The following is an 18,456-nucleotide window of genomic DNA, read 5'->3' on the forward strand; positions in this document are numbered from 1 at the left end:
CTGATGGGTAAAATTTTGGGCCGAAGGTAGGGGATCCACTAGGCCACCAACATTATGATGGGCAAAATTATGGGCCGAGGGGGTAGCTGGCACATTACTAGGCCCGAAGCGGACTGAAGGGAAAAATGTGCGTCAGAGGCTAGAGGAAGCATAGGATCCACTATTCCACCAACAGGTAGACAATCAAAATTTTGGGCCAGAGGGGAAGCCGACAGATTACTAAACCCTAAAGTGGTTTGAAGAAATTGGAGCTGGATAGACACTAGGCTCCAAAGGGAGGGTGAAAAAGATGTCAAGGAGATAGCTCATGAATTCGGACTCCGGCAGAAACTAGGACCTGATATGAGAAATCCAGTTTGTGGGAGCAGGGTGAATATCTGCTGCTACAGTAGAGGTATTAATATTTACTACAGGAACTACCTGCCTAAGCAAAGGTTGAGGTATTGGAGGGACAACATCATCATAAATCTCAGCAATTACATAAACATTACATAAATTTCCCTGCAGGTGCTTTATCCTGTCCATCGTTATATCTTTTGGGTGGTAAAGCAGAACGCCTTGTTTGCCTCATGGTTAAAGATGGGCCAAGAAAATCACTGAAGAATGGTACAGACGTCTCAGCTTCTGTTAAAGAAGAGGGCCAGGGACCATTGGACACAGTTTATATGGTAAGGACGGGGGCCCCACCGCAAACACTTGCAACATTGTTGCTGCTACACTTCAACCTGTCCTCTTCTTCTATTCCACTCTTCCTCAGCATGCTACAGGCCCATTCTGGGCCCTACACTACCTTTTTTGAGTCAAAAGTTATTTTGTGCAAACAGTTTCCTAGTTTCATAAAATCTTTTACACTATTTAAATGATCAGCAAATGTTACTTCATGATTTCAATATGTATTGAAGTATAATTATAAAGTTGAGGATTGTATAAGTTATTAAAAAAAATGTAATGCATCATGCAGTTTGTTAGCAATATTGAATACATTAACCCCCTTAATGACGTACCCTGTACATCAGCTTTCTGTTGTGCTTAGGGGGCTTTAACAGTGAGGCAAGGAGAAATAGTGTAGGCTCTTGCTGCTCTGTGTCAGGGTTATTAAGGGGGTTAACCACATTTTTGTTTTGGCTGTATATTTTGTTACATCCTGCAAAATTCCCTATAAAAAAACAAACCTGTAAATACCTTATAGTTTTTCACATAAAATACCTCCTAATTTCAAGTGTTTTGTTTAATCTTGCAATAAATTAACATGCAGGCCAAGAGTGAAATCTTTCTGAATTGATTAACACTATGTTTGCTACAACGGTTTTAATGGCTAAACTACACCCACAACTTGTCTTATTTGGAAAAGCTAAACAGAAATTGTTAATGTAGTAGGCAAGATTAGCCACTGTCGTTTTGCTACCAAAAATCGTACTGTTTTGCAGTATCTAATCCCCCTGTTGAGTACAATTATGGACAAATAATGTAGCAGGGAGGGGCTCTGAAAATCTGCAGTATGCACTTGCAATTCTCAGAATTGGAAAACACCTACAATAAATAATGAAAAGTAAACTGCAATTTTTTTTTCTTCTTTCTTTTTCTAGGAAGAATTACACATTTCAAATTAAGGTTTCATAGTGTTTTGTGTCCCACTAACTAGCTTTTCCTGTGATTATATATGCATAAATAGAGAGGTTCAACTAGTTCAAACAAGCGTTTTAATGGATTGAAATAGAATAAAAAGCCTTGCATGAATGCAATGTTTTTGCACAGGTATTTAACGTATTGGGAAAACCCCCAAAAACGTTTCCAATTATCAAATTTTGCAAAGCCTTTTATATGAACACTTTCTAAGGCACTAGCTTCTACTGAGCATGTGCAAGAGTTCAGTGTATACATATGAGTCTGATTGGCTGAAGAATGTCACCTAATTCAGGGAGAAGGGAAATTAAAGTTTGAAAATTTATCATAAGAAATCTACTGCTCATTTGAGATTCAAAGAGAAATTTAGATTGCATTGGCTTCTTTATAATGCATTTCTAATGTAATTAATGGTATTTTTAACAGATCAAATGCAAAAAAAATAAAAGGGAAATTATTCAGATAGGGCATACATGTTAACCCCTTAACGACCATGATGTGCCCTGTACGTCGCTGCTCGTTAAGGGTTTTTTCAGGTCATAGTAGTGCAGGTCCGGCGGCAAGACCGCACTATCAAAAAACAATCCCCATTCAAAGACCAGCGACGTACAGGGTACGGCACTCATCATTAAGGGGTTAAACAAATGTCTAATTTACTTATCTTTATTCTCATGGTATCCTTTGTTGAAGAAGCAGCAATGCATTACTGGGAGCATTATTTGAGTCAATAACATTATATATATATATATATATATATATATATATATATATATATATATATATATATATATATATATATATACACACATACACACAGCCACCAAACTGCAAAGGATACCAAGAGAACAAAATGTGCTAAACGAATGAAACCAACAAACAGCAAATCATCAAGCTTGTCACAAAAAAGATTTTAATCAGAATTTGATCCATTTTTTTTTCTTTGATAACCTATTTTCTTTATACAGAAAAATAAGCTTTCATTTACAAGGCACTTTTGTGAAAAACACAGTTTTCTTAAAATAAAAAAAAGAAACAAATTCCAGTACATTATTTTTGCAGTAAAAATAGCTGCTACACAAATTCCTCCCAAACTATGTATAGGAGGCAAATAAAAAAAAAAAAAAAACACAACAAAAATAAACAAACCCATATTATGATGAAATCAGATGGCAATAAAAATAACAAAACATAATAATATATACAGCAATGGAAAGTAGAGACTATTCATTCAGATGTGCAACATTCTAAACCAATTAAATGCCTTTCAATTTAGACTTAGCCAAGAGCAGTTTTTCCAATTAATCCCATACACTCTTCATAATGATTTTCTAAGAGGTTTATGCAATTTAACAGCATTCCCTTTTAGATGTCATACATTTGCAAAGCAATTCAACATAATATATGATCTAGAAAGATTTATATATTTAAATATTTTGAAAATAATTATTATATATATTCCTTGTTGAATAACATAATTATGTAAATTCATAGAAGTTTATTTACAAGACAATTTGAAATGGTTTGATAAAATTCAAATGCATTTTTTAAATAAAACCTACAAACCTGTGCACCTGGACAGCATTGGTCATTAAAATTGGCAAGTATACAAGTGCAATACCTTCTCCAGCACCCCCCTCCCCCCCAAAAAAAACAAAGGAGAAAAGAAAATTGTTTTAAGATACTGAGAGCATCAATATTTTTTTTTTATATCAAAAATAATTTTTATGTAATGAAAATGAACAGACAGAACTGTTGTGTGCAATTGTTTTCAAGTTAAGCAACATTTGCTGGACCTTTACAATATCACATTAAACTAGCAGCTAAAGCTCCCATAAACGGTTTCAGAAACTGTGGCCGCAAGTCCACATCGCCTCCTATAGGAGTTCTGCAGTCTTTAATTGTCCATCTATATGGTCCACAAATTGGCCCATTTCACAGTGCAAGTGAATCCTCTTCATATAGAAGCTACGCTCAGTAGGATGAGTTCAAGTTCATTCATCTGTGTCTGGCTGTACACCTAACATGGCATGGAGTTCCTCAGCTGTATAACCCAGTAAGTTGTGTAAGTCACACACAAATCTGTACACATATCGTTTTCCCGAAGTCTTGTGAATTATGTTCTTATCATAATAATATCTCAGTCCACGGCTTAATTTCTCATAGTTCATTTTTGGCTTGTTCTTTCTTTTTCCCCAACGGCGTGCAACCTGTGAAAAAAAGTCATATTGTACAAAATTATCACCACCGTACTTGTCAATTTTTTTACCTAAAAGAATAAGAAAACATTATGTTTAAATTACATACATACATCTTTTGAATTGACTAGTGGTGCAAACCAACGACAAATTTTGCAAGAACAAAAAGATACAGAATGTTTTGTTTGCGTAAGAAACATAAAAATTTTTTGTTTTTGCTATGTGCGCAGTATCTGCGAAAGTTAAATAACTACACATTTTTAGGTTTTAAAACATCGGCTTATTTTTTTAAATAAAAATATAAATTTTTCCATCACTTTAAGATCTTGGGACATGTGTGTTTTTACCAATAACACAGTATTACTTTTCTTTTAGACAAATGATTTTAAGCAAATTACATTTACCCTAAATAGAACGTAATTAAAATAAGCACACATTCTTTTGATCAAAAAACTTGCAGCACTATTTCTATATTTCATGGGGAAAAATACTTGTGGGTAGAGAGAGATTATTATTTATATCTAACTATATCTATCTATCTATCACCAACCCTTTCTGTAATTTCACTCCGATACACACTGAACACGCTCTTCTGCATCATTAGTATTTTCCCAAAAACAGGAATAGTCTTTGCTTAGGATAAAATAATCATACAGATTTACACATGAGAATACAAACCTCATCTGGATCACCGAGTTTAAATTCCCATCCATCTCCTGTCCAACTGATAAAAGGCTGACAGGATTTGTCCGTTAATAACTCCAACAGGAATTGCCACAGCTGAATTGGTCCGCTCCCTACAAAACAACGTAGGTGTTGGTCAAGCATATCATCCAACTTGTCAAAATTAAAATATTTATAAGTTCATGTAAACCATATAGATAACATTGTTATCACGCCCGTGGATTGCAGCAGACACTGTACTAATTGGTTAAATTAACGACAATAGAGAATAAATAAAATGTCATGTGATCAGGGGGCTTTCAGAAGATGCTTAGATACAAGTTAATTTACAGAGGTAAAAAGTACAATTTTTTTTTTTTTTTAAATGAATGTAATATAAAAAAAAACAAAAAAACACACACACAACATGGATTGACATATTGTGCATTTAGTGCACCTTGTATTACGCATCTATATGAAGAGTAATTCAGATGACAGATTGAGAATATTCCTTGAGGAACATTCAGTAATATTAACAAAGCCTAAAAATCACAATGGTGAAATATGAAGTTCATATAAAAATCATATTTACTATGATATGTCAGTCTATAAAAGAATAAATTGTGGGCGTAAAAAAAGACACAATTAATTACCTGTGAAACCTGCAAGAATAGCTGCTGGGATAACTGGCTTCCCTTGTTCCACTGGATCATTTCTGTCTTGAATGTAATCTTTAAAAGACATGGATGGTTTGTTTAAACACAAAGACTGGCTTCCATCTTCTTCAAAACTGTCATATGAAGGTACGCGTTGCATGTCTACCAATGAGGACTGGCTGGTCCAAGACTGCAGCAAGGAATCTGAACTTTCAAAACTCTCTCGTCCACTGTCTCCTGAGTCATGGCTTCTGGATTTAGCTAAAAGAAAATATAAATGTTTATAAATATACAAATTACTGTATTTTTTTTTAAAATGCTCACTATCTATATATCTATATAATTCATGGAAAAATACATACAACATATATCATACATACTTCTTACCTGAATCGTGAAGCAAGCCCATGTTATTTCTTGTGAAGTCTCCATTAACAGAATAGTTTACTCCTATGGACTTTAGGCAAGAGCTTGGGTATTGCTCAAATTCATGTTTTGGATTAAGGAGGTTTGGTCCAGAAGACATCGGGCAAAGTTGACTAAATAGTCCAGTTTTAGGATAGTTCTGTACATGTGATCCACACTGCAAGGATTCTAAATTATAACCTTAAAAAAAAAAAAAAAAAAGTATATATTTATATTATTGAATGCTCAAATCCAGAATAAATCACACACAATGTTACTGAAAATATAAAGTATGTATTATACTTTAAGAAAACAGAATCACTTGCGGAAAAAAACAAACAGTGTTCTCTTGTATATTATAATATAATCTTCTGAACAAAAAGACTCTATACCTGCTGAGCCAGTGTTGATCCATTGTGAAATAGAGTCTTGATGTGTATTGTCAACATAGTGATCTTCTGCTTTATCTTGATGCTCTAAACACAGAAAACAAAATAGTATATTCACAGCGGGAAGTCCTTTTTTTAGACAAAATTATATCTATGTTTTACAACCATGTTACAATATTTTCTCTATTTATGTCAGTGTAGGGTGAATGTTTTCTTTTTTAATTACCCTTTAAAGAAGGCATAGAACGTACAGCTAGTTTATTGTTACATCAATGCTTCCATATAACCAAGTGTCCTAACCTCCGCAAAGGTGTAAAACGTAGATTTAAAGTCAGCCCTAGAAGTAAATTGCAAAGTTTCTTAAAAGGAACATAAAACCCATAATATTCATTTCATGACTCGGATAGAACATACCATTTTAAAACAAACTTTCCAATTTACTTCTATTATCAAATTTTGTTTGTTAACTTTTGTTGAAGGTGCAGCAATTCACTATTGGGAGATAGCTGAGCACACTGGGTAAGCCAATGAAAACTGGCATATAAATATAGCCACCAATCAGCATCTAGTTCCGAACAGTGCATTGCTGCTCCTGTACCTACCTAGCAAAAGAACAAAGGAAATGATGCCCCTTTAAAACCACATGTGAACCATGAAAGTTTATTTTTTTTCTTTCATGTCCCTTGACATGTGATCGTATTAACTCATTGGTGGTTATGGATGAAGAAAAATAATCTACTGTAATTTACTGTTAGATCTCCATTAAATGGTTTCCTAGTTACCTTTCATCATTTGTTCCAGGTGTTCCCAAAGTATGTCTCCAACAAAATCTGGTGCCAGTTCCAGAAAATGTTCCTTCCCAAGATTACATAAGTCCTGACCAGTCATTACGAACTTATAAAAATTCACATTCTCCAATGAAAATTCATTTACTGCCCACAGAAGCCACTGGCGAACTTGGTTTTCATTCCACAGCCACGGATCTGATGACAAACAATATACACATATATCAAATCAATATAGGATTATAAAATATGTAAAAATAAAATCTACTCTTTCAAAATAAATTAACCCCCATGATTATATTGCAGGATTTGATAAATTTAAACTTTTTGCAAGAAATTCGCTACCCACTTAAAATGTGCTTTGTTCTTTTGGTGTCACTTGTTGAAAAAGAATACACACATATCCTATACTAGGGGGAGCTAGTTGCCGATTGGTCCCTGCACTCATTTGTCTCTTGTTAATGGCTAATTAGATGTGTTCAGCCAACTGCCAGTAATAATACAATGCTGTTCCTTCAGCAAAGGAACAACAAGATGATAAAACAAATTTTAGTAAACTGGAAAGTTGTTTAAAATGATCCAACATCATGAAAGAAAATGTTGGCGTTTCCCCATCTCCTAACTGGACACAACAAAAGGAATACAGGAACACGAATTTCAATGTGATTTACAAGTGTTGTAACAGTGTCTACTCTTGGTTTGTAAAAAAAGTTACAAATGGTCCGAACAAAATATTAAAATTTGCTTTTATCTAAAACTTTGGTTGATAGGGTATTGATTGATTCTTGCTATACCTAGGAGCCAATATGAAAATAACCAAAATACTCAATTTCCAGTCAAACAAAACTAAAAATCATAAGCGCACTTACTGCTGGGAATGCCAAGTTGTCGCTGCTCTTTAGTGAAACCATTAAATGTCGCTTTCAAAGCTTGGCTCATCACGGCTTTACTGCATGGCGTTAAGAGAGGCAACTCACAACTGTTTGATTCTAAAAATAAATAAAATACGTATGTTTTATAAAGTGAAAATAAATAAAAACTTTTAGAAAATGTTGTACACTTCTGTTTTTATCTAACTTTATAATGTGAACACTTTAGTGGATTCTTTTACAAGTAAAGAAGGGGGAAAGCATTATGGCTACCCAAGAGGATCCCTCCAATGACCAACTGGTTAAATTAAAAAGAAGAATCCTCAGCACTCCAGCCGGTTTCATTAATAAATTGCTGAAAAGAAGAGATTCTTCTTACGGAGTATATTGTTTGGGGGGCTTTGCAGTGTCCTCTACCCCTCTACTGTTGTGCTGTTCCCTCACATACTTTTTTGTAAAAAAAAAAAAAAAAAAAAAAAAAAAAGGTACACGAAATGTTAAACATCATGTGTATGAAAAAGTAAAATGTAAGTACTGTACATATAAAATAAATTATTATAAGTTAGGAAGAAATAAAAGACCCTAAAAGATTATGCACATAATTAGGGCAGTAAGAACCTTGGGGGTGGGATAGTAGATAACATTGTAGGCAGCAGTGGACCATCCCTCTTCTAGATAACAAAAATATAGACACACACACACATATAAAAAAATAAAACTTACCATGGGAGATGGAATCTAAGCCTGTCGGCACTGCTTGTTCTTCTTCATAAGATGAAAACATCCCAGAGTAGAGAGAAGCTGATATATTTACATTGTCAAATGCCAACTGTCGCTGTAAAAAGAAAATAATGACTGTCACTCATTTTATCTGCATTGAGATGTCAAACCTCCATCTCTGAAAACTGCAATGCATGACTTTAAATCATTAAAATGTTAAATAAAAGGAAAGACATAAAAAAATAAAAATAAAGTTAAATTAAAAATAAAATGCTGGTCCAACTGTTTGTTCCCTTATATTTAAGATCTTATCCCTGTAATAATGTCAGACATAGGAGCAATGCCAGCAAATTATATTACACACATTAGCCTGGACTCATTTAATGAAGGAAACATCTCCAATTTCTAACATGAAGTTATTGAGCTCATTTACTGTGAAGCAGTTCCACAAAATAGTTAGGAATTGGATATTTTCCTATTATATCAATCATAGAGCCAAGCAGAAATTTTTAAAAAAAGGGACGGACATGATACTTAAGGGACAGTAAACATACAAAATAATGTTATATAAATTCTGCGCATAGTGCACAATTATATGGCATTACCATAGCAGCACCTTTATACATCTAAAGCATTTCCTGATTTTTTTTTATCCCAAAGTTGGACTCCGCTTAAGGTTCTACTGAGCCGGTCTTGTTTTTCAAATGCATTCGTGGGCGCGCTGTCTAGTCAGCGCACGCCCGATCGCGCCATTAAAGTGAATGCAGCTTGCTCCCGCTCTGTGCTGGTAGCGGAAGCGTGCTACATTCACTTCAATGGCAGAATTATATATCATTATTTTGAATGTTTACTGTACCTTTAAATATTAAATTATTTGAAAATGACAGAGCTCATCTGTTTAAAAAAAAAACAAAAAAACAAACTAGAAAGTATCACATTAAGATCTCATGTAAAAAGGAAGACTTTTTACCCCAAAATGTCATCAGTAGCCACATCCCATTGTAAAGAAACTTTAAGCAGCCAATCAGGATACTAGTCCCAGGACATGTCATCTTATTTCCTCCTCACTTTAAGGAAGTTTGCAATTATCTCAACACTAATGCAGCTGTTTGGCTATTTTTTTCCCCACCATGCAGATGGCAGTAAAAAGCGTAGTTTTGGATCACAGAGCACTTTGGTGAACTGAAGGAATTTTTAGGTAAAATATGTTCGGCTTTTACATAGACACAGGTAATATTGCTGTGTTGTTCCTTAGCAGCTGGTGATTGGTGGATACAAATTCTACTACTGATTGGCTCATTGGCTGTGTTCTTTTTTTAGAAGCAATGAATTGCGCTGATGTGCAACACCTTTTGCAGGGACAAATTAAACTGAAATTCACAATCAAAATAAAGCATGTAATTGTATTTATGTTTTTAATCATCCTATAACAATTATTGTAAGGCAAAAATGTTAAATCTTTAAATTCAATTCATACTAATGCAATGTAAATAATGAGGTCACTGACACCTTTTCAAGGACACTAAATTACCATCAAAAGACCTTAATATTGTAATATAGAAGGTTTAATTCTATATAGTAAACACATTTATTTTGTCTAATGGCAAACAAAAATTGTGGGGGTTTCATACAGCTGACTTAACAAGCCTAACCCTGCCACATATATGTCCCTAATTCTTGTCAGCAAAGACCAGATAAAGAACTGCAAAATAATGGTTATTTTGCAAACATAATGACAGTTGCTAGTCTGTCTACCCCTATAAAGCGACTGTAAAATCTTCACCCCCTTTAATGTGTTCCCAATGATTTATTGTACCTGCTGGAGTGAATTCAATGGTTTACAAATAGTTAATGTACCTTAATTTTTTCTTTTTAAATAGCTGAATTAGCCAGTTGAAAGTGGGAGATATAGGTAGTAAAAAAAACATTACATTTCATAATAAAAGCTTTTATCTTTAAAAACAGTGATAAGATTAGTTACTTTCTCCCTGCATCATCAGCCCATTTTAATGGGATGTAGTCTCAATTAGCAAAACCAGTCGTTCCATATAAAAAAAGAAAAAAAAAAAAAGAAAAATAATTGCAAACACAATTAGGTGAAAGCAATTTACAGTACACTGCCTCTTTAACAAATTCAGATTGGTTCCTTTAAATAAGGCAAGAGAACGGTAAAGTATGACTTTTGAAAAACAATCACAGCGTACAAAGTGTTAATGTATTCAAAACATTGACACTCACCTAATATGTTAATATATTGCAAGTCTGTAGAAAACAAGGTGTTTACTTACTGTCCCTTTAAATGTGAAATTATTATAATTGGGTAATTTTAGTTGTCAAATGACAGTTTTACAAAGAACTTGGCGTCTCATATCACAATGTAAAGTGATCAGTTAATAATAAGACTCTTCCCCAAATAATTATATTTCTTCCCACAATTTATATGAAGAAAAGTGGCTTTGTATCATCTGTATACACATTCCTGTTGAATATATCATATTGTGTGGGCTTCCAAGCTCATGTGAACAAGGCACCAATCATTAATAATAAAGATTACAGCCTGCTAAAAATAGGCACCTTGAACCACACCACAGAAATCTCCAGCAAACACAGATCACACCCAGGTTAAACCATTTTGCAGTCACTAATCGAAGTGCTGAAAACAAAAGCATTACAGACCAGACTGACTGTGATGCTAATCCATTTTTTTCACTCAATTGTGGGGAGGTTTTGATGAATAAAGAAAAAAGATAAGGATGTGACAACACTTTCTCTCCTTGTTGAACTCATTAAAACGACATTAACATTAGGAATTAAATACAGTACAACTGCATAATTAAATGCATAATAAAACCCCAATGAAATAACGCTGACTATAAATTTCAAATAAACAGATTTTTTTTTCCTGGAAAAAAAAATATATTTTCCATCCCATTTGCTGGACCCTGTATCATGTGACAGCCATCACCCTATCACAGACTAGTAGACGTATACACTGTCAACAATTTGATAATGGAAATCAGAAAGTCTCTTAAAACTACATGCTCTTTGTTTGAATTATTACAGTTTAAATTTTGACTTTAAAGTACCTTTAAGGGAAGAACAATACATGCAATATATATATATATATACACACATACGTGTGAAAGGAATGAAATGTTATTTATTTAAACTATTTTATTACTGTTTTGGGGGTTTATTTCAGCCAAACCCACCACTACAGTTATCTGTATAATGGTATGCAATAGGGCAATGATTGGAGTGAATATTTTACCCAGCCATTGGCGCCTATCTGCAGACATTACAATGATACACTGTGTACCTTTTCTTTAGCAAATAGAACACACCACACTACAGACTAAACATTAAATAAAAGTTTATTAATCATAAACCAGATGTCTGTACAGCAAGAAGTTACACATAGGTAAAGACAATGGCAGTGAGTCAGTAAGTCCCCAGTGGCTGGCATGGTGCTATACAATGTACTGCGGCACAGGGCGCGGCTGTTTTACCTGACTCACTGATAACAAAGAATAAGACCCGCAGTCACATACAGATTGTTTTGAGCTGGAAATTCCTCTGTTTAACAAACAAATGAACACAGAGAACTTGAGTATTTGTCAGTGTGTAAAATATTATTCCCACAAATATGCCCTGAGGAGAGGGTACAACATTTAACACCTTTTTTCTTTGTATGCAAAATGTTAGAACATTGGTCAAATGAGCCCCTTTGATAAAGCACAGAAAAAAAAACAACCTTGGAAGTGCCCAAATACCCTCTATGAAACTGAAAAAAAAAAAAAAAAAAAAAATCAAAATCTGCTGCTATGTACTTCACAGCTGATCCTACAATCTTGAATAATTAAGCTTTCCTATAATAATGGTAATAATCTGCCTTCCCAACTGGGAATCTATTCTCGTTAACTACTATTAATAATTGTATTCCTCTAACTCCAGCTAAGACTTTCAAATAACTTCTCTATTTGAATCATGAAAGAAACATTTTAGGTTTCATGCGCCTTTAAACATTCAGTTACTTCAATTGCTTTCCCCTTGAACCCCTTAGAATGTAAGCCTATGGGCCCAGCTGTTTACAGATCGCTTCATAAGAGCCGACTATAACAGTGAAACTCTCGGCAGGGCCCTCTACCCACTGAAAAAAACTATCCTGTACACCGACTATGTTTACAGCGCTGCGGAATCTGTTGGCGCTCTACAAATACATGATCATAATAATAATCCTTTGTTAAATAGCCAATCGCACAAGGAATCTATATGCAGGAAACCAATCAGAAGCTACAGAGAATATTTAGATATGCTAACAAATTATATCAAGAGAATGAAGCAAATTAAATATAACACAGACAACACAAGTATGTTGATTTTGTGCAGAAGAAACAAAATGTTTTAAATATCTGGGTCAATTTGTTCATTAAAATAAAAAAAAAGTAAAAAATGTTGAATGGGATTACGCCTTCGTTAGCAATTAATTAGAGCAAACCTAAGATAAGACTATGTGGGTTAAAAACAAAAACAAAACAAAAAACACACGAGAGCTGAATGGCAAGAATTGTAAATATTTTACCTTTAACATTCCTCTGTGCATGTTGTAAACTGGAGCAACTTGGTCCATATTCCGTATGCCAAACTCCGTCATTTGCTCTGGAAAAGTAAATAAAACACACTGTATTAATAACATTCCTATGCTGTCAGCTCTAGGGAATAGAAAGTGCAACAAACATGATATCAGATTAAACTGATCTATTTACTTATTCTTTTAAGCGCTCTATAACCTTTTTCTAACCACTGGTTTCTACTTATTAGTTGGGAACATTGTTAGGAATTAGAATGAAATACTATATGGTATAATTATGGATCATATTGGTAGATTTGTTTAGATACATCATTTTCAATTGTATAAAAGAATATCTCTCTTGATAAAGTAGCAAAATCATGTTGAAAATATTTTTTTTGCATAAAAACATTAATGCAGCTTATTTTAGTTTGACACTATTAGGAAGTATGTGTTTCTGCACAACTCATGGGCAAATTGTGATGTGTGTTTTTTTTTTTGTTTCTATAAACCATTTCAACTTAAAGTTATACTATGATACATGCCATCATTTTGGTTTGATTAAATGTCGATATTTGGCTTGGAAAATGGATCAATTATATGTGTTACCATACATACATGGAAGATTTGCTTACAGCTTTATCAATTACTGAATGACTGGTATCAGTTACTTAAAAGGGACATTAAACACTAAATACGTGCTAGATAGAATGATGAATTCAAAGAAAAGATTAGTCCATGACTAACATGTAGATGTGTTTTTTAAAGTTTCATTAGTTGTTTAAAAAGTGACAAAATAAGTGTAAAGTTTTAGTGTCTATAAAACACTGGGAGCTGCAATGTTGTAACTTGTGTTACCTTCTCTGCTGTGGCCAATTAGAGACCGTTATAAATAGGTCACTAGAGTGTGCAGCCAATGGTTGTGCTGGATTTAACAGTGTTCTGCACTTCCATTTCTAACAGGAACTGAAAAGCTCACAATTTCAGAATGGAATTACAGGCAAAGAGGACAAAATAAATAATGAAAGTATATTGCAGAGTTGTTTTATTATATACAATTTATCATTTTATATTACCATCTCAAAGTGTTTAATGTCCCTTTAAGGTTAGTGGCAAAATGACATTACAGATGTCGTGGATAGGCAGCTGTTCTTTAATAATCATGGGGTTGACCCTTTACATCTTATTTTCATATACACACGCACACTAAACCTTGTTTGAAATTGTGAGAAAATAAAACAACAAAAAAAAAAAAACCACACACTTGTCATTGGAAGCATTATATATATGACCTATTGTGAGATAAACTGATTTGCACACTGAAGAACAGTGGCGTATTCAGGTCACCACACCCTAGTTCCATGTGACATCTCACAGCATCTGCATTTCATCACCTGATATATTGTATGTAAATTCCACCAGCTTTTCTGTTCATTGACAACGTGAAATCTGAATCCAGCTTTAATAAAACTATTCAGTAAACCAGTTATCACGTGTCTGCTAGTGCCTCAAAGCAAACGTCACCTTTAATAGCCACTGTAACATATACCTCAAGCTCATGTAGGTGGTTTAGCCCACAGTTAAAATAACTGATACAATTGAGGGGGGGGGGGGAAATAAAAAAAAATCCTCAAATTACAACTTTGCTCACTTAAGTGACATCAATTAGAAGCTATATAGATTGTTAGCTCTTGTGAGCAAGCAACTCCGCAAAAAAAAAAAAAATGATTCTGCTTTATCAATTCTAGTTGAAATGCAGCTGGCACATAAAAAAAAAAAATGATAATATATAAGTGCCCGATTGAAAGCTATGGAAACTATGAACAATATTTAGAAACTGTATCCAATTTGTTTGTATTCACAGCATGAAATAGGGCTCTGTGGCAGATTTGTACATTTTAAAAAAATCTATTTGTCATTAGCATATACAATGTCATGATAATCTCAATTTTTTTTTCTTTCATGATTTAGAAAGAGTGTGACATTTTAAACATATTTCTAATTGACTTCTATTATCTAATTTGCTTCATAATCTTGATATCCTTTGCTGAAAAGCATATCTAGATAGGCTCAGTAGCTGCTGATTGGTGGCTGCACATAGATGCCTTGTGTGATTGGCTCACCCATGTACATTGCTATTTCTTCAACAAGGGATATCTAAAGAATAAAGCAAATGAGATAATAGAAGTAAATTGGAATGTTGTTTAAAATTGTAATCTCTATCTGAATCATGAAATAATTTTTTTGGGGGGTTTCATGGCCCTTTAAGTTTTTGGCTACACATTGGTAACAATATAGGGACATATATTTCAAAATATATTTGCTATTTGCTTTCATAAAGAAAAAAAAAATGAAGTAAAAAAATAATAAATTTTGCTTTCAGACTAATGAAAGCTTGTTGATGTCTATTAATATAAATAGGGTAGTTGTCCTCATAAAGCAGTAAACACGTGAGACCTAGGTATGAGTCTGTGCAAATTTGCATTTACTTTTTATTTCAATTTAAGAAGTATATGTAAAATGTTCTTATTAAAATAGTTTTAAAAATGTAATGGTCTCTTTCAAATGCACAATAGATTTATGTTTGAGTACAAAGTCCATTTAAGAAATGATATCAGCATAAAGGGACAGAATAGTGAGATAGTAAAATGCACTAATGTGCTAAAAGCCTTATATTACAGTACTGCAATCCTGAAAGTGATAGATGCAAACAAGAGAGTAGGCCTTACTACTATAAACATGGGAACTATGTTTGACACATACAAAACCACAATTAGTGTCTTATATTACAGTGTATCTTTATGTGTTTCAGGATTGTGCTCCCCCAACACCCTCTGGTTTTCACAAATCCTGAAATTAATTTGTCTGATGACTTACAACATTATAACCCACGTCTGCCTTTCAAACCCATAAACTGTGTGTGAGCTTGTGGGGGGAGGAGGCAACAGCTCATTCACTATTCCACATCAAAGCTTTCATTATTAGCAGCAAAACTAGATTCTTTTGTGATAGTTCTTTTGGCATTTGAGGTACAAAGTCATAACTTTCAAGTACATGTTGAGAATACCTTAGTTCACATGGATGATACATTACTTTTACAATAGCAATAAAAACACAATGTATAGGTTGCAAGCAGCACCAAGCATGCCTTACATTCTAAAGTTAATAGTTATAGAATGTAAGTCTTAATATAGTGATGAATATTCATTCATAATATAAGCAATACATTCCCATGATAAAGTAGACAAAGCTTTTCATTTCAGTGATAAACCAGGCACATCATAAACAAACTTATGTGAATCAGATCATTACTAATATTTAAGTCATGTTTGAAAGAGAAGTGGTGTGTTCTAATGACCAATGTCAATCAATTTCTTAAAAAAAAGAAAAAGTTTGGAACATGGTAAACTTATAAAAAAAAAATATCCAGTTTTAATATTTCAAACTATTTAATAACAAGCAAGGAGAGGTGCCTTAAAAGGGGCAAATTTGCTATTTAGAAAAATTAAGCAGTTGTCTATAGATAAAGTTGCCAATTTTAATGGTTATGTCCGTCAAGTGATGCAACTTCACAGTCCACTACTGATTTTCTAATATTTAGTAGGATATAAACTTGGTTGCCAAGTAAAGCAAATCAGATTGGTTTTTTTATAGCTTATAACAGAAATACACCAGTTGGCTCATTTGGGGAAAATTGCTTAGGGAGGTGCCTATCATATGCCAATATGTGTCAGAACTGTCAGTAAGCAATAGGGAAATCTCGCTGTCTTATGCAACACATTATACACAGCCATTACACTATTAGAGCGGTTTGAACACAAATAAATATGTGTTTGTAAACTAATTGCCAGTGTTGAACCTTGAAAGTTAGTGTAAACATGGGCAACTATGCATAATAAATAGTAATAAAGCAATATCAGCAGTAAAATACAAAAACAGAAAAAAATTGGATTTGCAAAATAAATTTTCTTCACATAAACGTCTAACACACACTACATCTCTATATGTGATACACTGTGTGAGAGTCTGGACACTAATTGGTTTGGCATTCAGTACTTCTACAAAAGGTGTAATCAGTAGATCTGCTCTGACCAAACAGCATGACTAACCCACAAGGTCTAAAAGAATAGTAATGGAACAGCAGGAGGGTGTGTAAGGATTTTTACAAACAGGTACATCAAGGTTCACAAAATAGTAATTGGTGACAAAACAAATGCTTTGTAATTAAATATGAAATGTGTCCATCCCAAACACATTCAAAACCAACCATTAAAAAATAGCATTAAATTATTCTTTTCCAGGTAGTAAGACAGAGAGAGAGAGTTACAGTTATGTGAGTAATATTAATCATCAGCCAATTTTAGTTTAAATATGAAAGTGCATTTTATTAACAAAAACAGTATACCATGATTTGTTGTAATCACTGCAACACACACATTATATATATATATATATATATATATATTTACTGAAAACAGCTTGTAATCTCAACATGGAAACCAACAAAAATGTATAGCTGTGGCCAAAGAAAGAACATTAGAAATCGATATTAGATACAAACTAATAAGTTCCCAGTGTTGTGTTTAGAATGTGAGCTCCAGTTACTGTGGGTGGAAATGTGTAGTGGCGGATGTGTACAGTGCTGACCCCAAGGTTCCATGGTCCTAACTCACTATAAAACCATGTTAGCAGATCACTGATCTGTACTCAATCTGTTTGATATTGGATATGCGATGTAAATACTATGATAACGTTTAGTAACTTTTTATATTGTCCTCTTACCCGTGCTGCTGAAGTCCTGTCCCAATACGCTGCGCAAGAGTTCAGTTAATGTGCCCATATAGATAATTATATTCCAAACAAGTAGCCCAAGATAAAATGAGTCTAAATAGTATTCCAAGCCAGAGGTGCTCAGTGTCAGCAGATTCCCAGATACAGCGGAGGTCGCCTGCAGCTGCCAGAGGTGTGTGCTGTCTGCTGGAGTCCTGTGTGTAAGTACTGTGCTAAGCTGAGCTACCAGTGTCTGTCTGTGCTGGAGAACTGAAGGGAGTGGCTAAAATCATTGTCAGTCTCTCAGCAGGGGGAGGGACAAATACTTCCGGTTACGCCTACTCTGCCCAATAGGTAGTCTCAGTCATACAGTAATAGGAGGGGCTGTTTCATTCACTGTCAGGGATTGTATTTACTTACTGATTGCCCCTATTAGACTCATGGTCATGACAAAAGCACTAGTAACACTTGGGAGGTGAATTATGTGTAACTTTAGAGCAGCTAACCTACAACCTCCTGCTTTTTAAATAAAGATAGCAAGAGAACAAAGAAAAATTGATAGTTGGAGTAAAATAGAAAGTTGCTTGAAATTGTATGCTCTATCTGAATCATGAAATCGAAAAATTGGGTTTAGTGTCCCTTTAAGAATACAAATGTGAGCTATGACAGTTTAATGAATTTTAAGCACTACAAGAGAAAAGTTTAGATATAATATCTGTGTTTAATGAAACACTTCCTTAATATTTTGAAAATGAAACATATTTTTTTCTGTTTCTAAAACACAATGAAAATAATTTTAAAATTGTTCCAA

General features: G+C 33.8%; 1 protein-coding gene across 1 annotated transcript; it reads right to left on the minus strand.

Annotated features, from left to right (window-relative positions):
- Positions 1-2,510: 2,510 nt before the first annotated feature.
- ETS2 (ETS proto-oncogene 2, transcription factor) lies at positions 2,511-17,901 on the minus strand. Its single transcript, XM_053705927.1, has 10 exons — positions 17,658-17,901; positions 12,888-12,964; positions 8,309-8,420; positions 7,586-7,705; positions 6,714-6,914; positions 5,935-6,018; positions 5,525-5,743; positions 5,135-5,398; positions 4,497-4,615; positions 2,511-3,830 (listed from the first exon to the last, which is right to left on the minus strand). The coding sequence occupies exons 1-10, from the start codon at positions 17,713-17,715 to the stop codon at positions 3,615-3,617; spliced, it is 1,470 nt and encodes a 489-aa protein (XP_053561902.1). The 5' UTR covers positions 17,716-17,901; the 3' UTR covers positions 2,511-3,614.
- Between the last annotated feature and the right edge of the window lie 555 nt (positions 17,902-18,456).

Source organism: Bombina bombina, chromosome 3 (assembly GCF_027579735.1).
Source record: "Bombina bombina isolate aBomBom1 chromosome 3, aBomBom1.pri, whole genome shotgun sequence".
In the NCBI taxonomy this organism is placed as follows: Eukaryota; Metazoa; Chordata; class Amphibia; order Anura; family Bombinatoridae; genus Bombina; species Bombina bombina.

Bases quoted from the DNA above. Each gene is read 5' to 3' on its own strand.
- ETS2 (XM_053705927.1), bottom strand. From the start codon at position 17,715: ATGGGCACATTAACTGAACTCTTGCGCAGCGTATTGGGACAGGACTTC. The intron at 4,616-5,134 runs GTAATTAATTGT...GTTGTTTTGTAG, and splicing joins TATTCTTGCAGGTTTCACAG to GGAGCGGACCAATTCAGCTG. The intron at 3,831-4,496 runs GTTTGTATTCTC...TTTTTTTCACAG, and splicing joins AACTCGGTGATCCAGATGAG to GTTGCACGCCGTTGGGGAAA.